A 22,958-nucleotide genomic window follows, 5' to 3' on the forward strand; every position below is an offset into this window, starting at 1 on the left:
TTCTTCTCAGTCTCTAATTTATCCTATATATGGCACTCACTAATCTTAGAGAAATCCCTACATTGTAGTATTCTAACAATAGTTGTAATGTCTTTTGAGATACTTGTATAAAAGTACAAATTTGCCACATAAATTAACTTAGGAAATTGTTAATAGAATTATTTGCAATAGTAGTTCTGATATCATGCCTTTAATGTCAGTTAAACCCAAGTTTGTATCCAGAAGATTTAATAATTTATGCAAAACTACTTAGAAACCCACAAACTAATCTGTAAGTGGGAATTCATACCGTCATAAATCCATCCAGCAAACCTGAATCGGGTTTCGGTGGTGCCTGCAACCGTTCCATTGACCACTTTTCAATGATGGAGGAGACTTGTGTATTTTCTGTATTTAATATTCTGAACCCTGTCATGTTAACACCACTGTATCGGTAGGGCTCTACATCAAGAGCAAAGAGGTCCTGAAAGACAAATTTTTTTGTGTTAGTACCAATAGAGTATATTCACAGATATGTATAATTAAAATAGTCAATTATTACTTCCCTTAGAATAGTTAATATTATTGTTTCTCAAATGATGTTAAACATCATAAATCACCAAGATTCAAAGAGACTATTTTCATGCTTTTCCAATGCAAACATACATATGTTTGTATTGTCATATTCTAATTTACATGTTATAATCTAATATACATATGCATGTATATGTCCTATTCTAATTCTACCAATGGAACAACAGGCTTTTCTGTAACCTACATTTAAGATTTGCATAAGCTTTCTTCTCCATGTTAAGGATAGCTTCATTTTAAAGTTATTTAGATATTTTCCTCCCAATAAAGTTTCTCAAATATATCTTAGGTTAATACCAAAGTACTACCTTAAATTTTATGCACTATCACTTTTTTTTTTTAACTGACTAGGTTAGTTTTGTTTTGTTTTGTTTTTTCCTATGCTCTGCTTCCTTGACCAGTAACTGCCACTTTTTATTTTGTCTTATCTTTTTTTTTTTTAAAGAAACAGTTCATGAAATATGGCTTCTAACTAATGAAAATTATATTAAAGCTGAGGGCAACACAACTGGCCTTTTTCGGTTGTGGAACCCTTGCAGTTCCTTTGTTTTATACCTTACCCAACAAGTTCACCATAGGGAACCCTTCATATTTTGGTTGTGGGTTCCAGGCTGTAGTTAATGCTCTGGCTTTGCCTTTTGGTTTTCCCAGGAAAGAGGAGGCCAAAGCATCCAGAAGAGTTGGATGTCTCCATAAGAACATACAGCATGTGGGACCCCTACACTCTTTCAAGTTGGCATTAACTAATCCTCAGATCTTATAGACAATATTGGGAACCAAAGCAACAGTAATGCCGTTGGTCTTATGAAGTCTGTCTTGGATTTATACAGCTACACAGGCTACAAACTAGAAATAAATTTCAGTGGAGAGCAGATGATATTGGTCTGCACTGTGCTCTGTGCTGTGAAAAAATATAAGGAATTTTTTAGGTTTTTATTTTCAATATTTGCAATCTAGCCAAGGAGACACACACTCATACACAATAAGGGGCAAAAGAGTAGAAGTGTTAAGTGCAAGGAGTCAGAAGCAAGACAAATAACTTTGAATTTTTGTAGTCAAAAATAACTTCATAAAGCAGATGGGATCTAAGCTTCCATTAAAGAATGGCCAGGTTTTTGATAGGCAAAAGGAAAAAGGATGTCATTCAAAGTGTTAGTAAAGGCACAAAAATTAGAAAACATAAAAGCTATTCGGTAGACGGATCTAGATCGGTTTTGCTATAAAAGAGGACTGATGAAGAAGAATAACAACAAAAGAAAATAGGAAAGTTAGGTTAAAATCAAACTTTAAAAAGGGCCTTCAATTATAGGCTAATGAATTCTATATATCTTAAACAACTTTTTCTTTTTTTTTAATTTCTTTTTTCTTATTAAGAGGTACTTTTGATTCCTCTAAAGTCTTACGATTATGGTGAAACTGAGTTGTAACTGCACTGAAATATAATTTGCTGATGAGTAAAGTCTTCCAAGCCCTCCCCTCCAGCCTATCACTAAGTTTCTTACAGGCTGCAAAAAGTGACCTGGTGGGAAGTAATATCTCTATAAGAGTGAACCATAGTATTTATCAGTAAAATACAGACTACTGTGTGAAGAATCTCTATTGGAAGAGAGTTGTTATTACAGGTAGCTACTGTGATCAAGTACATTTTAGTAATTTGATCTGGTAGCTTCAAGACTCCTAAAATCAAGGAGATCTGTCAGAATATTTCTGAGTTAACAGAAAGCATTGTTCAGACTGGTCATTGTGGGGATGGAGATTCATGCTAGAGACAGTATGGAGGATAAAACAGTCGAATTTTGGTGATGACATAGGAGTCAGACAATGGAAGCTTTTTTTTTTTTGGATACCATTAGTTTATTAGACAATGGAAGCTTTGAAGGAAGTCAGAAGAGGGGTCAAACCTCAATTTACATTAAGGTTTAAATAATTTGAAATTAATGTGACAACAGTTAGATTTGTTCTGTAATGTAACAGTATATAACAACTCAGAAATGTTATAGAGTTGTTTAGATTAGAAATTTAGATTTCATCTCAATAAAGGTAATAATTGAAGCTCTAAATACATACCAGTTCTGAAGAAATAACTGAAGAGGATAAAGGAAAATAGAATACAGGCTCAAACTTGAAGATACTCTCATACTTGGGGCAACAGGCAATAAAGGGGAATAGAATATGCCTCCCCCAAATATGCCACTTTGGCATGTGGATTACTTTGATTTGAAGGCACTCAAGACCCAGTAGACTCAGGAAATTTTATGTCTGCCTTAACTACCTAAAAGAATTTATATAGGGGGTCAGTACCAGAAAAAAAAGCTATTACTAGAGATAACTTTTTTTTTTATCTGAAAGATCTCTCTGCACGGCAGGGCAAACTTCTAATTATCAAACATCTGCTCTTCTTTATCGGTCTGCGAATTACCCTCCCCTTTTAAGCCCCAGGCCCTCATCCCATTCCTTAGCTCAATTACCTGACCTGACCTTGAGTCTCATATCTTTGGGGCTCCTTACATATGAAATTAAATTTGTTTTTTTCTCCCATTAATCTGTTTTATGTCAATTTAATTGCCAAAGAACCTAGAAGGGAAGGACAAATTTTCTACCCTTACAGCAGGGAAAAATTAGTGACAGAGACAGAGGGTCGTTTCACAGAAGAAGGAAAATCAGGATAACATATTAGTAAAGAAATAGAGCCAAGAGTAAGTAGGTTTGACAGAAAGGTAAGGTCACATTTTCATGCATATTTAAGAAAAAACTGTGTGGTGGGTATGTAAAGACAAAAGATAAAGGTAACATTCAATTTGCTAATTGTAAATTAAGTCAGACTGACTTTTAAAAATCCAACTAAACATGGGCAAAAATAGGATAGAAAATTTAGTCTACTAAAAGAGCAGTTTCAATGAATTTGGTTTTTGTAAAGTAAATAGAACTGAGATAACAACATAAAGATGTGTGCTTTTCTAAAACACTGATTTCTCAGCAAACTAATTTTAAAATCTATTATGTTATGAAAGTTCTCTAAAGCAATATATAAATAAGATATGATATTTTGAATTGATTCTGAAATAATATTATTTCAAAATCATCAGCTTCCCACCAAATATTATTCCCCATGAAGATCAATTCCTCCTGAGTGTTATCAAAATAAAATAAATAATAACTACAAAGGAGCTACTCAATACTTCTCACTCAAAAACCCATTTTCCATACTGAAAGTCATAATAATAAAATTTAAAGCATTAACTTTATGCTTTAATAAGTTACTTACCAGAGTGGTAAAGATATAATGATAGTATTCTGTCATCATTCCCATAGCTAATGCCTAGGAAGTAAAAAATAAAAAAATAATAATATTTAAGGTACACATCATATGAAATATGTCAATAACAAAATAGTAGGATGTAATGAAGAATCTGGGTATAATATTCAGGTTACATTAAAACTGGGTCAAACTAAATCTTTTCTCCATAGTTAAGGAAGATTAGTGGTTACTGAAGGAATTTCTGAACCAATTCTCTTGATAGAAAAGCTATTAGCTGAAAGTTTGCAATTGTAAAGCTTATGGCTTTACATATTAAAGGAGGCATTAAATTTGAAACAAACCTGAAATTAGCACATCTTAGTTCATTATATTTGTAATATCTCCACTACAAATACCCTAATGAGGAACATCATTTTATTTTGACGATCACTATCATTCAGTTAGGAAAAAAATGCTATAAAGTGCAATGAACTTTAGAAACTTAGCATTGATGAAGGAACTGTAAATCACCACTATTATTCAAAAAGTACAAAGAAATGTTTTTTACTTTTTTACTAATAGGCCAGTTGCAAATTACTGTTTTATTTCATACTTCTACAGTCCTTGTCAATTTTAGACTACCAATCTTAAAATAAGGACTTTTGGATTAGAACTTACAGTCACAGAACTGTCAATTTTTCCTCTGAAAATGAGAACACTTTTGAAATAGCTGTTTATCAATGAACAGTAGTTGGTGATGATAATTGAAAAATGATGCGTTTTTGAGCTGAATGAAGAGCTCTTAGTTGGAAACAAGTATTCTCAGGTGCATCTAATACTCTTCCATAAAATACCAACTACCCAAATTCATTTGCTAAATAGCTGCCCCAGCTCTATCCTATGTATTCTATGCTGACAGGTAGGTATTAACCAATTAGCTAAAATAAAATTTGTATATCTAGAAGCGAGTTGTTTGGTTAAGAAAGAATGGATATTTGTGAAAATTTTTGGAACAATAAAATATACTTTTTTAAAAAGGAGGAACATTTGCTAATGAAAGGCAGCAGCAAAGAATTAAGCAGAAGAAAGGAATTTAGAAATTGTGATATTGAGATTTATAATAGGAAAATATATTTGGTCTTCATTGGTGAACTCCTCCCCCTTGCCCCTCACCTACACATGCGCAGTGGAATTGTGTGCACAACACCTAGGAACCAAATCATCAAATCATATTTCCTGAATGGACAGAGAATGTATGAGCCAATAACACTCTGATGAAGTCTGAATCTTAATTGAAATAAGAGAAAATTTCTCATATTAGTAAAGGTTTATAAGATTATCTTTATAGAAGGTAGTCATTGTTCCTGATGGATATGTACCAAAGGTTTCTCAACTCCAGAAATGTGCAATGATAGCTCAGCATTATCCTTGTCAATAGTTTTTATTTTGTCAACTCAATAGGTATAGAGATACAGATAAAGAAAATTGAAAGAAACAGTGTTTCAGATGCACAACTATAAATAGCATATAATACCTAAAATGTGTTAAGTACTATTCTAAGCACATTGCACATTTTAATCAGCTTAAGCCTTGTAGAGGCTGAAGGCAAGCAGACCCGAGATGGGTCGTTTTGGCATTAACATTATTCCCAGCTGAAGGCAACGGAAATCATGTGGGCTCAAGAGAAAGTTTTGCCCCTCCCTTAACTACATAGAAAAATCTAAATTGGGGATCTTTCCCAGAATAAGGGTTATTAGCAGAGATAAATTTTATCTGAGTGATCCATCAGTATGGCAGGACAAACATCTAATTACCAAACATCTGTCTGCTCTTCTTATCACCCTGTGAATTACATTCCTTTCCTCTGAAGTCCCCCTTCTCCTTAGTTCATCATGACATATATATCTCATTTTGCCAAACTGTCTTTGGAATTTCCATGTATGTGTGGATTCCCTAAATGTATGCTATTAAATTTGCTTTTCTCCTGTTAATCTCTCTCATGTCAATTTGATTCTTAGTCCAGCCAGAAGAACCCTTGAAGGGGAAGGAATTCTTGCCTCCTGATAGCCTCATTAAAAACCTTATGAGGTAGGTCCTAGTATTACACTTATTTTATAGGTAGGAAAGTAGGACAAAATAAGAATGAATAAATTGGCCAACAAACTGAGATAGTGAGTAAACATGAACTCTAGGTCTCTAACTCTTGAAGTTCGGGCATAATATGCCATTTTGTAAAATGGCATATTTTATATTCCCAAAAATGTAGATCCATTGTAGACTCTATATAATCTAAAAGTTTTGCTTGTTTTTTTCCTTGATAGTTTGAAAACCTCAAGCATGTCAAGCCAGTATTGAAAATTGTGTTCTGGTGGTAGGGATGGCAGGGGTTAAGGAGATGGCAGTAGGGAGAGCGGTTTGCTTCTGACATGGGTATTCTGCACTAGCTACAGGTTTCTTCTTCACCTCCTTGAGACGAAATCTGTAGGGGATAACTGAGGACTGCTTATGCCTTTCATTGACTTTCCTTCAGCCTTTGATTCTGAAATCAAGAATCAATTATGGACTATGATGTCTGATCTAAACAAAAAAGGGTAGTTATTTTTGATTGAGTACTTACACTGTAACATTAACAAAAATGGACAACAGGGATACTCTCTTGAAAGATAAATAAATAATTTCCAGTGCAATTAAAAAAAGAACTTTGTGGAAATTAGACAACAGGGTTGAGCAATGGAAACTTGATCAAGGCAAAGGGGCCCACAGTGATGATCACCAGGATGAATACAGGCAGGCCTGACAGGCAAATCACCTCAAGATATCCACCTAGGCCCAAACTGACCACTGGGCTACTTACAACTAGGCCCAAGTAACAAAAAATGGAAAATTCGATACATCATTGTACCTCCTCACTTTCCCTCTTTAAAAACAGCTCCCACCCACTGCCTCATAGCAGGTAGCCTCTCCTTTGCTGTCCTGCCTACTACGCCCTTGCCCTGTATTCAATAAACTTCTATCTCCTTTGTTCTGCCTTAGGTGAATTATTTTCACTGCCCCCCGCACCACTGGCTTCCAACCAATTGTTGCCCCACATTTGGGTCCCCCATCTGATCTGGAGAGACACCACATTTAGACATCACAAACTTGTTCTGGATGTTTTTTAAATTATAACATTTATGTCTTGCCACTGTTTTTAAATGAACTATACGCACACTTTAAACCACATTAATAATAATAAAATTAATATCTTCTTATGTATAAGTAATATGAGAGTAGCTGCAATAGAAAAATTGGCTGTACTGTATTACCCCTCCTGGAAAGAAATACCACAGATTCATTTTTCCAAAATCAAAATATGTTGGGAATCTACAGGGTACTGGTTGCAAAAAAAGGCATCAGGACCCACACCAGTATCAAATCAGTAAGTGGTATCACAAAAACAAAGCCACTCTTAATAGGTATGAAAATCTTCCTAGAAGCTACCAGAAGAAATCTTACATCACATTGCCCAATGGAATAGAATCACCTGTACATGTTTAGACCAATGGTGACTTGGGGGTTAAGGGATTTAACTTCCTTAACATCAAGATATCTCCACCTGTTTTCCAAACAAAATAGCTTGAGGTGCTTGCCAAAAAATGTGTGAGGAGGATTTGGCTCTGGTTTTCTAGTTTGCTGACTCCTGGTCTAGTTTACATAGTTAGAGAAAGGAAAGACTGGACAAAATGCACGGAAATGTGGAGACAATGATTGACTAAATGCTCCTCACTGCTTAAGAACAAGCAGACAGGCTTTTTGTTTATATTTGGTAACTGATAACTTTTTAAAATAGTTCATTATGTAGGTCAAATCTTTATATTATTAATATAATAATATTCTAGTTTGGCTTGATTTCTTTATTATTCAAAGACTATAGTCTTTCATGGAATTTTCTAGCACTTTAATATTTCAAGGAAGAAAATATCATTAGAAATTCCCAACATTAACTAACATAGCGTTAACCATGCTATACAACAAATATATGACAAATGAACACTTCTAGGCATATAATTTGCAATCAGTTTATACTTCAGGTTATATCCAGAAGTTATATTGCTCAAAGATAACAACTGAAGAGGTGGACTTCATACATATTTCTTAAAATTTAATTTAATTTTCTTCTTGCTGATGTGGGAGTTTATTTGCATCTGATTTTACATTTTTCTAATCTAAAAATTTTGATTTCACCCTCTCAATTCTAGACTTTCAAGGTCTTAATTAATACTTTTTCTGTGTGGTAGAATGACCTTGTGAGGTTTAATTGCAGATTATCTTGACCCTGCCATAGGGGATTCTCTTTGACAAATTTGGGTGGAAGTGAGATCTTTTGTTATTAAGGCATGTGTGCCAATTAGTGCACTCAAAGAGCCAGCCCCAAGCTTCAATCACTTTTAAAGCTTTGAGGGAAGAAAACTTCAAATCCTCTTTTGTTCAATATTTAGGAAGAGCTCACTTAGTTTAAATAAATAAAACAATGAAACAGATAAGGCTAACCTGATAAACTGATCCGTATTTCTGGATACTCCTAATATTTGTTCTTAGATTAAGCCAGACAAGCTGAAAGCCCATCTATGCCTGTTCTCCAAGTCTTATACCATTTCTTTGGACCTCTGTCATTAACCAATGTTGAGAAATCCCAGAAAAATTACATAAGTCATAAAATAGAGTCCTATTAAATGGACTGTTTCATTTACAAGAAGGAAGCTATTTCCTTTCTTATTGGATTGGTTTCTAGAATAACTGAGAATTAAATGTGGAACAAATTCTCTCTGGGACAAGGTAAGTTAAAAAGCAAACACCAGGCCTTGGAGGAGCAATATGGTGGAGGAGTAGGAGACCTAAGTCCCAGGAATTCAGCTAGGTAGGGATCAAACCATTCCGAACACCTACAAACTCAACAGAAGGTCAAAGAAAGAGTAGCAGCAACTCTCTGAACAGAAAAGCGACCACTTTCTGGAAGGTAGGACATGTGGAGAAGTGAATCTGAGGCGATATATGGAAAGATAGACTGCGGGGAGAGGGAGCCTCCATCAGCCGCTACTGGCAAGTGATAGAGCAGTGGAGCACAAAATCAGAACTTTGAGAAGTCGGCTCCACTGAGGGACGTCGCAGCAGTGGCTAAGCGGTGGGTGGAACCGTCCCTGGGATGGTGTGGTCTCAGGACCCTGGGGGTCACAGGAAGACCAGGGGTACCTGAGTGCGGCAGAGCTCCCAGGTAGTGGAGCAGGGAAGCCAGCTGCAAAGACGGAGCCAAGGAGTGGGCTCTCAGCTCCGGGTTGCCATAAACCATGATCCGTGGCACAGTCGGGCCACTGTTCTTCCAGCAGGGACCCAGCAAGCGGCAGATCCAGGGAGACTCCCTTTCCTCCTCCAGGAGGAGCAGCATGAGAGCACACTGCAGGGATCTACTGGGGTTGAGATTCCAAACAGGGTCATGTGCCAGAGATAGAAATGCTTGGTCACAGGCCAGGTGAGCATGGAATGCGGCCAGAGACCAGGGAGAGAGGAGTGATTGACTGCTTTCCTCTGGGGGCTCACTGAGGAGTGGGACCCCGAGTTCTCGGCTCCTCCAGGGCAGAGACTGGGAGGCTGCCATTTTCACTCTTGTCCTCCAAAGCTGAATGGAAAGCTTGCAGGTAACAAAAGCTACCGAGAGCAAACCCAAGCAGATTACTTAGCCAGGCCCCCAGCAAGGGAGGGGTAATTCTGCCTCCGGCAAAGACATTTGAGAACCACTGCAACAGGCCCCTCCCCCAGAAGATCAGCAAGAACAGCCAGCCAAGACCAAGTTTACCAATCAATGAGAACAGCAGAATTCCAGCAGTAGGGTAATACAGCACATAGAATTCATGGCTTTTTTCCCCATGATTCTTTAGTCTTTCAAAGTTAATTTTTTTAATTTTATTTTTTTTCCTTCTCTATTTTTTTTGAATTTTTCTTTTTCCCTTTTTCAACCAACATCTTATCAATCCGTTTTTATAAAAAAAAATCTTTTTTCATTTTTTCATTTTTATTTTCATTTTCCATTTTCATTTTTCATTTCATATTCTGTCCCTTCATTGTAGTTAACCCTATTTTTGGTATATATATATATATATATAAGTTGATCTCACTTTAAATTTTAGGATACAGTTTCTTCTAACAGACCAAAATATACCCTAAATCTCTAGTGTATGGCTTTGTTCTAGTCTCCTGCCTGATCACATTCTCTCCCTTTTTTTTTTAATTTCTCTTCTCTTTTTTCAACCAACTTCTTATCAATTCCTTTATAAAATCTTTTATAATTTTCATCTTTACATTCATAATCCATCCCTTCATTGTATTTACCCTTATTTTTGTATATATATAAGTTTTTCTTTCCTTAAAATTTTGGGAGGAAGTTTCTTTTTTTTTTTTTAAACATTTTATTTATTCATCTGAGACACAGAGATACAGAGAGAGAGCATGAGCAGGGAGAGAGGCAGAGGGAGAGGGAGAAGCAGGCTCCTCCCTGAGCCAGGAGCCCAATGTGGGGCTCGATCCCAGGACCCTGGGATCATGACCGGAGCCGAAGGCAGACGCTTAAGCATTTGGGCCACCCAGGCGCCCCAAGGGAGGCAGTTTCTTCTAACAGACCAAAATACGCCCAAAATCTAGTGTGTGGCACTGATCTATTCACCAGCCTGATCATGCTTGATCATATTTATTTTTTTCTTTTTTGTTTCTTTCCTGTTATTTTCCCCTGGTTTCAGGTATCTTCTGATTTGTTTAATGTATATTTTTCTGGGGTTGTTGCTACCCTGTTAGCATTTTGTTCTCTCATTCATCTGTTCTCCTCTGGACAAAATGACAAGATGGCAAAACTCACCTCAAAAAAAAGAACAAGAGGCAGTACCGACTTCCAGAGACCTAATCAATATGTTGGAACTAGAGTTCAGAATGACGATTATAAAGATACTAGATGGGCTTGAAAATAGCATGGAAGATACTAGAGAAACCCTTTCTGGAGAAATAAGAGAACTAAAATCTAACCAAGTCGAAATCAAAAAGGCTATTAATGAGATGCAATAAAAAATGGAGGCTCTAACTGCTAGGATAAATGAGGCAGAAGAGAGAATTAGTGATATAGAAGACCAAATGATGGAGGACAAAGAAGCTGAGAAAAGGAGAGATAAACAACTACTGGATCATGAGGGCAGAATGTGAGAGATAAGTGATACCATAAGAAGAAACAGTATTAGAATAATTGGGATCCCAGAAGAAGAAGAAAGAGAGGAGCAGAAGGTATATTGGGGCAAATTATAGCAGAGAACTTCCCTAATTTGGGGAAGGAAATGGGCATCAAAATCTAGGAAGCACAGAGAACCCCCCTCAAAATCAATAAAAATAGGTCAACACCCTGACATCTAATAGTAAAATTTATGAGTCTCAGAGACAAAGAGAAAATCCTGAAAGCAGCTCAGGACAAGAGGTCTGTAACCTACAATGGTAGAAAAATTAGACTGGCAACAGACCTATCCACAGAGACCTGGCAGGCCAGAAAGGACTGGCATGATATCTTCAGAGCACTAAACGAGAAAAATATGCAGCCAAGGATACTATATCCAGCTAGGCTGTCACTAAAAATAGAAGGACAGATAAAAAAATTCCAGGACAAATAAAAACTAAAAGAATTTGCAAACACGAAACCAGCCCTACAAGAAATATTGAAAGGGGTCCTCTAAGTAAAGAGAGAACCTAAAAGTAACATAGACCAGAAAGGAACACAGACAATATACAGTAATAGTCACCTTACAGGCAATACAATGGCACTAAATTCATGTCTTTCAATAGTTACCCTGAATGTAAATGGGCTAAATGCCCCAATCAAAAGACACAGGCTATCGGACTGGATAAAAAAAACAAGACCCATCGATATGCTGCCTGCAAGAGACGCATTTTAGACCCAAAGACACCTCCAGATTGAACGTGAGGGGGCAGAAAACAATTTACCATGCTAATGTACACCAAAAGAAAGCTGGGGGGGGGCAATCCTTAGATCAGACTAATTAGATTTTAAACCAAAGACTATAATAAGAGATGAGGAAGGACACTATATCCTATTTAAAGGGTCTATCCAACAAGAAGATCTAACAATTGTAAATATCTATGGCCCTAACATGGGAGCAGCCAATTATATAAGGCAATTAATAACAAAATCAAAGAAACACATCAACAACAATACAATAATAGTAGGGGACTTTAACACCCCCCTGACTGAAATGGACAGATCATCTGAGAAAAAGATCAACGAGGAAATAAAGACTTTAAATGACACATTGGACCAAATGGACTTCACAGATATATTCAGAACATTCCATCCCAAAGCAACAGAATACACATTCTTCTCTAGTGCCCATGGAACATTCTCCAGAATAGATCACATCCTAGGTCACAAATCAGGTCTCAACTGGTACCAAAAGACTGGGATCATTCCCTGCATATTTTTGGACCACAATCCTTTGAAACTAGAACTCAATCACAAGAGGAAAGTCGGAAAGAACTCAAATACATGGAGGCTAAAGAGCATCCAAATGAATGGGTCAACCAGGCAACTAAAGAAGAAATTTAAAAATTCATGGAAACCAATGAAAATGAAAACACAACTGTTCAAAATCTTTGGGATGCAGCAAAGGCAGTCCTGAGAGGAAAGTATATAGCAATACAAGCCTTTCTCAAGAAACAAGAAAGGTCTCAAATACACAAGCTAACCCTACCCCTAAAGAAGCTAGAGAAAGAACAGCAAATAAAGCCTAAACCCAGCAGGAGAAGAGAAATAATAAAGATCAGAGCAGAAATCAATGAAATAGAAACCAAAAGAACAGTAGAACAGATCAACGAAACTAGGAGTTGGTTCTTTGAAAGAATTAATAAGATTGATAAACCCCTGGCCAGACTTATCAAAAAGAAAAGAGAAATGATCCAAATAAATAAAATCATGATAGAAAGAGGAGAGATCACAACCAACACCAAAGAAATACAAACAATTATAAGAATATATTATGAGCAACTCTATGCCAGCAAATTAGATAATCTGGAAAAAAATGGATGCATTCCTAGTGATGTATCAACTAACAAAACTGAACCAGGAAAAAATAGGAAACCTGAACAGACCTATAACCACTAAGGAAATTGAAGCAGTCATCAAAACTCTCCCCAAAAAAGAGCCCAGTGCCAGATGGATTCCCAGGGGAATTCTACCAAACATTTAAAGAACAATTAATACCTATTCTTCTGAAACTGTTCCAAAAACTAGAAATGGAAGGAAAACTTCCAAACTCATTTTATGAGGCCACCATTACCTTGATCCCAAAATCAGACAAAGACCCCATCAAAAAGGAAAATTACAGACCAATATCCCTAATGAACATGGATGCAAAAATTCTCACCAAAATACTAGCCAATAGGATCCAACAGTACATTAAAAGGATTATTCACCACGACCTAGTGGGATTTATTCCTGTGCTGCAAGGTTGGTTCAACATCCGCAAATCAATCAATGTGATACAATACATTAATAAAAGAAAGAACAAGAACCATATGATCCTCTCTATAGATGCAGAAAAAGCATTTGACAAAGTACAGCATCCTTTCTTGATCAAAACTCTTCAAAGTATGGGGATATAAGGTACATACCTCGATATCATAAAAGCCATCTATGAAAAACCCACAGTGAATATCATTCTCAATGGGAAAAAACTGAGAGCTTTCCCCCTAAGGTCAGGTATGCGGCAGGGATGTCCACTATCACCACTGCTATTCAACATAGTACTAGAAGTGCTAGCCACAGCAATAACAACAAAAAGAAATAAAAGGCATCAGAATCGGCAAAGAAGAAGTCAAACTGTCACTCTTTGCGGACAATACGATACTTTATGTGGAAAACCCAAAAGACTCCTCCCCAAAACTGCTAGAACTCACACAGGAATTCAGTAAAGTGGCAGGATATAAAATCAATGCACAGAAATCAGTGGCATTCCTATACACCAACAACAAGACAGAAGAAAGAGAAATTAAGGAGTTGATCCCATTTACAATTGCACCCCAAACCATAAGATACCTAGGAATAAATGTAACCAAAGAGGCAAAGAATCTGTACTCAGGAAAGTATAAAATACTCATGAAACAATTTGAGGAAGACACAAAAAAATGGAAAAAATGTTCCATGCTCATGGATTGGAAGAACAAATATTATGAAAATCTCAAAGCTACCTAGAGCCATCTACACATTTAATGCAATCCATATTAAAATACCATCAACTTTTTTCAAAGAAATGGAACAAATAATCCTAAAATTTGTATGGAACCAGAAAAGACCCCGAATAGCCAGAGGAATGTTGAAAAAGAAAAGCAAAGCTGGCGGCATCACAATTCCAGACTTCAAGCTCTATTACAAAGCTGTCATCATCAAGACAGTATGGTACTGGCACAAAAACAAACACATAGGTCAATGGAACAGAATAGAGAGCCCAGAAATGGACCCTCAACTCTATGGTCAACTAATCTTCGACAAAGCAGGAAAGAATGTCCAGTGGAAAAAAGACAGTCTCTTCAACAAATGGTGTCAGGAAAATTGGACAACCACATGCAGAAGAATGAAACTGGACCATTTCCTTATACCACACACAAAAATAGACTCCAAATGGTTGAAAGACCTCAGTGTGAGACAGGAGTCCATCAAAATCCTAAAGGAGAACACAGGTAGCAACCTCTTCGACCTCAGCTGCTGCAACTTCTTCCTAGAAACATCGCCAAAGGCAAGGGAAGCAAGGGCAAAAATGAACTATTGGGACTTCATCAAGATAAAAAGCTTTTGCACAGCACAGGAAACAGTCAACAAAACCAAAAGACAACCAACAGAATGGGAGAAGATATTTGCAAATGACATATCACATAAAGGGCTAGTATCCAAAATCTCTAAAGAACTTATCAAACTCAACACCCAAAGAGCAAATAATCCAATCAAGAAATGGGCAGAAGACATGAACAGACATTTTTCCAAAGAAGACATCCAAATGGCCAACAGACACATGAAAAAGTGCTCAACATCGCTCGGCATCAGGGAAATCCAAATCAAAAGCTCAATGAGATACCACCTCACACAACTCAGAATGGCTAAAATTAATAACAGGAAATGACAGATGTTGGTGGGAATGCGGAGAAAGGGGAACCCTCCTCCACTGTTGGTGGGAATGCAAGCTGGTGCAGCCACTCTGGAAAACAGTATGGAGTGTCCTCAAAATCTGAAAATAGAGCTACTGTACGACCCAGCAATTGTACTACTGTGTATTTACCCCAAGGATACAAACGTAGTGATCCAAAGAGGTACATGCACCCCAAAGTTTATAGCAGCAATGTCCACAATAGCCAAATTATGGAAAGAGTCAAGATGTCCATCAACAGATGCATGGATAAAGAAGATGTGGTATATATATAGAATGGAATATTATGCAGCCATCAAAAGAACGTAATGTTGTCATTTGCAATGACATGGATGGAACTAGAGGGTATTATGCTAAGCAAAATAAGTCAATCAGGAAAGACATGTATTATATGATCTCACTGATATGAGGAATTCTTAATCCCAGGAAACAAACTGAGTGTTGCTGGAGTGGTGGGGGTGGGGAGGGATGGTGTGGCTGGGTGATAGACATTGGGGAGGGTATGTGCTATTGTGAGAGCTGTGAATTGTGTAAGACTGATTAATCACAGACCTGTATCTCTGAAACAAATAATGCATTATATGTTTTAAAAAAAAAGAGAGAAAGAGAAGATAGTAGGAAGGGAAAAATGAAGGGGGGAAATCAGAGGGGGAGATGAACCATGAGAGACTATGGACTCTGAGAAACAAACTGAGGGTTCTAGAGGGGTGGGAGTGGGGGGATGTGTTAGCCTGGTGTTGGGTATTAAAGAGGGCACATATTGAATGGAGCACTGGGTGTTATACGCAAACAATGAATCATGGAACACCACAGCAAAAAATAATGATGTAATATATGATGATTAACATAGCATAATAAAATAAAATGAAGAAAAAACAAACACTATATATGTGGTTTGTTAGTGTTACAGAAACTAAACAAATGCATTCTGTGTACCTTTTTTACTCTGAATTCATCCTAACTCTCATGTTATCATTTTACCTTTGCCCTGATTTTTCATCTACTAATCTTGCTAAAACTATTAACTTCTTTTGCTGTATATATTTTATTTTATTTTTTTCAAGATTATTCATTTATTTATTTGAGAGAGAGAGAGAGACAGTGAGTGCAGAGGGAGAGGGAGAAACAGGCTCCCCACTGAGCAGGATGCTGATGCTAGGTGGGGCTCCATCGCAGAACCCAGTGATCATGAACTGAGCTGAAGGGAGATGCTTAACCGACTGAGCCACCTACGTGCCCCTGAATATATTTTAAATATTATCTTAATTCTGTTTTCATTTTGCAAACAGAGCAGGTTACATATAAGAAAACAATTATAAAATAATGGATATATCAAATAGAAGGCAGAATGGCAATTCTATTTTTAAAGTTGATGGGTACTATAACCTTTCAGATATGCAAAATAAGTCAGTTACTTTAGAGACAAGACAACTGATCATTTACATACTTGCTGGAAGCCTAGAGGAAACCTATCAAAGGTCTGTCACTGGCAAATCCTAGAGTGCTTCTCACTCTGGGCATAAAGGAAAGCTCTCCTTTCCAAGTTTGTATATTTTAAATATGACCAAGAATTGTTTTTAGTATATATGAAAAACAAATCCCCAGTCTAGATTTCACTGCTTACTTTATTGTATCACTTTATTCACTACCAAAAAAGACCCACAAGAAACAAAAACACACCCAAATTTCATATGCTTTACTACCCAAAAATAACACTAGAGCAATTTTCCAAATCCAATTAAAGATTTTACTGTAGTGAAACCAACATTCATACTGGAAGATTAGACAAACATCTGCTTAGTAAACTAACCATGTTATAAGAGGCATTTACTGTTGATAGTTATAGTTAGTTACATAACTAACTATAGTTAGTTATAGTTATAGTTAGTTACTAACTATACTAACTATAGTAACTAACTATAGTTAGTTAGTAACTATAACTATAGATAGTTATAGTTAGTAACTATATAGATAGTTGCGGGATATAATTTGACATCTGAATCTGCATAATTCTCTAGTAGAGATATTTTATCTTATACATGAGAGGTTTTAGGACAGTTGACTAATCCCAAGCTACTGTGATATCAGCCAGTATGTATAAAAGAGCTTAAAAAACAAAGTCCAAAGACTTGAGTCCAAATCTAGACTTTATGCATATTAAGTATACTGGCTCATACTAACCATTTAACTACCAACATCCATGTCTTGCTTCATCTGTAATATATGGGAGAATAATAATTGCTGCTTTGCAGTATGCTCTTAGGTTGGAATAGTGCAGAAGCAACATTAAAAGATTTCACTGCTATGAATTATTTCATTTGATCAATTTAGTATTATCTTTTGAGTCAGGCAATGCTTTGTTCTGGAATGAATACTTAACATCGTTAGGTGAAATATCCATCCCTCTGCTATTTCTTGCTGCAAGTCATTGATCAAGTTACTCAATCTTTCTAAGACTCCGTTTCTTCATCTCTGAAGTGGAGATAGTCTCTACTTCATGGGGTCGCAGTCATGATTAAATAAGATCAAATGTGTTAAGGCATCTCCTGGAAGATGCCAGCTAAATAGTCAATCTTTTTTTCTCTTTTTTCAATGGGTTGATTGTATGTTTGAGATGCTCAATCATTGACTCTCAGTTTATTCCTTCATTTCAGTACGAAACAGAGCTATCTATCTCAATAACCAACAGTCATTATAGCAAACAGAATTGTATCCATTTGAAAGTAATCACAGAACTTCAAACGATGTGTTTTGAAGAGCATCAGTATTTGCATTACTTTTCCTTTAAGACAATTAATTAAAAGCAAATGTCAGATTTTTATCAGAAAATTACATCAAGGTGACTTCTCTGGCTCATTTTAACTGTGTGACAATAACACTTTGATTTAAAAAAAAAAAGGAGCATCTGAGTGTCTCAGTGGATTAAGGGTCCGACTCCTGATTTTGGCTGCGGTCACCATCTCAGGGTCCTGGGATCTAGCTCCGAGTCAGGCTCTGCCCTCAGTGGGGAGTCTGCTTGAGGATTTCTGTTCCTTTCCCTCTGCCCCTCCCCTGCTTGTGCTCACTCTCTTCCCCCCAGAAAAACCAACCAAATTAAAAAAAAAAAATGCTTTAAATGCAAATGTAATAAAGAAACCAGGAATTTAAGTAAGTTAAAGATTACCTGTTTCAAAATGCCTGCTGCCATTTCATGGCTACAGTCAAAGATTACATGGAACTCCTTGCCTCTTTTCATTTCCTTTAGTAAGGGTTTTGCATCCTTTGTATCAGCAGGTAGTTGACGGATTTTAAGCCTAAGATTATACCTTGATGGAGCTTTGATGAGCTCCTGCAATCGAATGAGACCTATAATGAAAAAGGGGGAGGAAAAGAATATTAGAGAAAAAACAGAGTAGGTCATAAAATCATAGAACATATTCACTTCAACGCCTGATTTTCTTGACCATGTATATGTGCATTTCATGGTGTGACCACTGAAATTCCTACTTCCTAACTCCACATCACCAGTTATTTTTGTTAAAATGATCATTTCTCAAAATTCTTTAAGAAATTCTTTTACGAATTATGAAAGACATACATGATTATAAGTTGATGTGAATAATTTAAATAAACAAAAGGATATAGAGCAAAATAATCTCCCTCTGTACCCCAATTCTGCTCCCAAAGGGTTGTCACAGTTAATAGCTTACAAATATTATTCCTCCATACATTTTCTATGCATTTCCACATATATACATAGAGTTTTGTTTTGTTTTGTATTTTACAAGAATAGTGGCTTGTGACATTGTCTTAAAAGTTGTTGTAAGTCAGTAAGTATTGTTCTAGTTCATCCATTCCACACTGTATTTTATAGCGGATGTAATTTATGTTATTATTCTCTGGTGTTAGAAACTCTGGTTACTTTTTTGTTTTTGTTTACAAGTAATGGGCTAGTAATTTGGTATATATGTAAGAGTAAGGTAACTTTCTTTAATAAAATAGACTCTAAGTAGTAGCCTGAACCATAATTAAATTAAATAAATAAAACTTTTTTGTATTATATGCTAGATATAACATTAACTTCAGAAATAAATACAACCACACACATTATTAGTAAAGCAAATATTTTCCTAGAGAAGTAGCTCCCAAGTATGTGTTTCAAAAAATATATCAAATTAGTAGATACATATTTAATATATCACAGAACTGTAAGATAGTTTTAAATAACAGAGACAAATCATCAAATTTATTCTTTTATACAAACTTCAAGTAATGAAACCCCTTCAAGAACTCATATAAAAGACCCAATATATAAAAAATGTGATAAGAAAAAAAGGATCATCCAATTCTATCCTAGCTTGAATCAGATTAAGCAATTTCCTTGTCTCCTACTACTCTTCTTTCTTATTTACCTTTTATTCCATCTCATCTCTGTATTTCTCTCAATTTCTATCTTCCCTGAAGAACTACCTTCATAAATATTAGTAGAACAAATAATAATAAAGGAATATATTTGTAAATAACTAATCTGGAGCTTTCTCTTTGCGAATGTGTGTGTGTGTGTGTGTGTTACTTTACTTGGAAACTGGAATAACAGGAATAAAAATATATCTTATTATGAGTAAAAAAACTGTGTATTAAAATAATGTATGATCCAGAGAGTAAAATCTAATTCTAGGACTTTTTTTCATTCATTTTTTAAATAAATAGACCTTCATACATATAATGGTACACTTCAACATGCTGCAACATAGTTAATAAAATTAACATGAAAAGTTTTCAGTATTTTCATCCTCAAATGAGACAGTTTAAAAAATATGTAAATTCACAAATATACCTAGTATCTTTTGCTTTTAAAATATTGTTCCATAAAACGTATTTAAGTTATTTGAGAATTTTGCCATTTAAAATTCTATAAATAATATTACATAAATTACACAGTATACTACAATTGTCTCATTTTGTTTTATAAATTTAAATATTTACTAACTATAGTAAAATAAATATTACATAATTAACTGATATTAAATGTACCCATTAAACATAATACAATTCAGTCTAGATAATTAACATGTATATAATGAGTACAGATGTTAACAAGCTAAACAAACATGAAAACAAATATTTGAATTTGTAATACCTGTAGTAGTTTAACACTAAACTTAGAAAAATCCTCCAAAACTTGTATAAAAGCCTATCTATTTATTTGCACATGGGAATGCATTGTTTAACTACTTCTTATAAATAAACCAGAATATAATTGCAGTAAGGCAATGGCTCCCAAACTTTGTAAGGTATGACAGTAATCTATAAAGCTGGTTATAATCTAAATAGCTGAATCAGAAACTGCAGAGGATTACAATCTTCCCAGGTGATTTTCCTGGTCATCAAAAAGTGAGGACAATTTCCAAAGATAAGTGTGGTTTCAGTCAAGTGTCATATGGGAGTCACTTTTGAACCACTTTGGCATAATGATATTATAAAATAATTAATTCAAAGAATGAATTCCAACTTCATTAGGAAACATGAATCAGAAAACTGTAATTACAGCTGAATGTAGGAATAAGAGAAATAAAAGAAGACACCATTCATTTACTCCCACATCAAACAAATGTTTATTAAATTCTTTCTATGGGTCAAGCAGTGTTCTAGATATCGGTAAAACAATGAAAGGTAAAATAGACAAATTTCCCGTCCATGCCATGTTAAAAATATGTGGGGGAGGGAAGGTAGGTAAAGGCTATTAAGCAGACAATTATAAATGAAAAATGGCAAATAATATTTTGGTGAGGAGAGTGCAATTATTGACAAAGAATACAGCAGAATCATCGAACTTGGAATGAGAATGCTCATGAAAATTACCTCAAAGGAAGTGACATTTAGTTAATACCCGAATAAAAGGAGTAAGAGTGGAAGGAATAGATAGGGGGAAAAAAAGGTTTTTATACTGGTAGGGAGGTGAGAGACCATGGGCAAAGAATCTTAAGAAACAAGGAAGAAGTGGTGACCAGTGTAATTTCAGAAGGCATGAGGCTGCTTAAGAAGCCCATGTAAATTACTTTAGAGTTAAGGTCTTAAGGGTAGTGGAAAGTGCCCACTTGGAATCTACATTTCAAAAAAATCACTCGAATGCCCGACTTGGTCAAGTGTGCAACTGTTGGTTTCAGCTCAGGTCATGATCTCAGGTCATGATTGAACCCCATGTTGGGCTCCACACTGGGCGTGGAGCCTGCTTAGGATTTTCCTTCTCCCTCTCCCTCTAACCCCTCCCCTCTCACTCCCTCCTCACTTTCTAAAAAAGAAAAAAAAGGAAAAGAAGAGAAAAGAAAGAAAGAAAGAAAGAAAGAAAGAAAGAAAGAAAGAAAGAAAAGAAAGAAAGAAAGAGAAAGAAAGAAAGAAAGAAAGAAAGAAAGAAAGAAAGAAAGAAAGAAAAGAAAAGAAAAGAAAAGAAAAAAGAAAAGGAAAGGAAAGGAAAGAAAAGGAAAGAAAAGAAAAGAGAAAAGAAAAGAAAAGAAAGAAAAGAAAAGAAAAGGAATCACTCACATTTTCAATATGGAGGACAGATCAGAAGAGCTAAAAGTGGAGGAAGAAAGAGTTGGAAGGCAGTTATAATAAAGCAGGTTAGGAAAAGCCAAGATGTGTGTTCAGGGCAAGATGGTAGGGAAAGATAGAAGTGGATGGACCAGAGAGACATTTTGGAGAAAGTACTGACAGTACTTGGTGAGGGAGAGGGCTGAGTCAGGGAAGTTTCCCAGGTTTCTGGTTTAGGCAGCTAGCGGGGGACAGTGCTTCCACTGAGCATGAGATCATAGGAGGATCAGGTCAGCTGAGGGTTCAAAGTGAGAGGAGTGATCAGCCATGTCAAGGGTTGCTAGTTAAAGAAATAATGGTAAACACTTTAAAGTATGTTTATTAAATATAACTACAAAATCATTGATGACCTAGGTAGGACAGTTCTACTAAGGTGGTTTGGGTAGATTGTTGTGCCATTACCAGGAGAAAGAGGGAGGTAAAAAATAGACCCCTTCAAAACCATCTCCATGTATTTCCATAATGTAACTTAGTGCCCATCCTAATCAGATAGTGAAAAACAGATAGGAAAATCCCGCTTCCTCCCATTAAATCAAATATTAAAGAAAACCTATGAAAATATCTTACAAATGCTTTTAGAGATCTTCAATTATTATTAAGAATGTAAGATGATATAAAACCCAAAATGTCTAAGAATTACCAAATTGGATTATCTTTAAACTTTTCCTAGCTCTGAATTTCTATTATTCTCTAATTTCTTGTATTCTGCCAAGTATTTTCAAGTCTCTTAAGAGCTCATGTGGATGGTCCATTGAGCCATCAGGTACAATAAATGTTTACTTATTCCCTTCACACACATATATCCCTGTTGGCATTAATGTAACAGATTTCAGTTTGCCAGCTTCCCTGAGGAGTAACATTGAAGAGCTAAAATAGAAAAAATAAAATAAAATAAAAAAATGAAAACAACTGCTGCTAGTAGGAACTGCCATCTCCTACTTAAGAATTAGAGTAAATGTTGCTTTTATTCATTCATTCAACATGTATTTACTGCATGTCTACTATGTGTAAGACATCATTTCATGGATAAATACAGTGACTGGAATCATAGCATTTATTCAGTCTTAAACTGCATGAGATACAGTTTGACTTTGGCACTTTTTTTTAAAATTTTATTTATTTATTTGTCAGAGAGAGAAAGAGAGCACAAACCCGGGGAGCTGCAGGCAGAGAGAGAAGATGCTCCGGGCTGAGCAAGGAGCCCAATGCAGGACTCAGTGCCAGGACCCTGGGATCATGACCTGAGCCGAAAGCAGACACTTAACTAAATGAGCCAACCCAGACGTCCCAACACTTTAACTTTTAATACACAAGTTATTTCTGTAATGCTTCTCACCTTCAGTTTTTGGAATAAAATTAGTTCA

The 22,958-nt window shown here is 35.8% G+C and overlaps 1 protein-coding gene across 3 annotated transcripts in view; it reads right to left on the reverse strand.

The window, feature by feature from the left end:
* GRIK2 (glutamate ionotropic receptor kainate type subunit 2) overlaps nt 1–22,958 on the reverse strand; it is a 672,482-nt gene that overhangs the window by 366,874 nt on the left and 282,650 nt on the right. For all 3 annotated transcript variants that reach the window (XM_028104281.2, XM_088024271.1, XM_028104282.2), the window contains exons 4-6: nt 18,188–18,369; nt 3,836–3,889; nt 290–463 (exon numbers count right to left, since the gene is read on the reverse strand). In XM_028104281.2, coding sequence (XP_027960082.1) covers nt 290–463; nt 3,836–3,889; nt 18,188–18,369 — 410 coding nt within the window. The remainder of the gene's footprint in view (nt 1–289; nt 464–3,835; nt 3,890–18,187; nt 18,370–22,958) is intronic.

Source organism: Eumetopias jubatus, unplaced genomic scaffold (genome assembly GCF_037043125.1).
Source record: "Eumetopias jubatus isolate StellerSeaLion01/CBP00866 unplaced genomic scaffold, mEumJub1_p1.0 scaffold_6, whole genome shotgun sequence".
NCBI classification, from domain to species: Eukaryota; Metazoa; Chordata; class Mammalia; order Carnivora; family Otariidae; genus Eumetopias; species Eumetopias jubatus.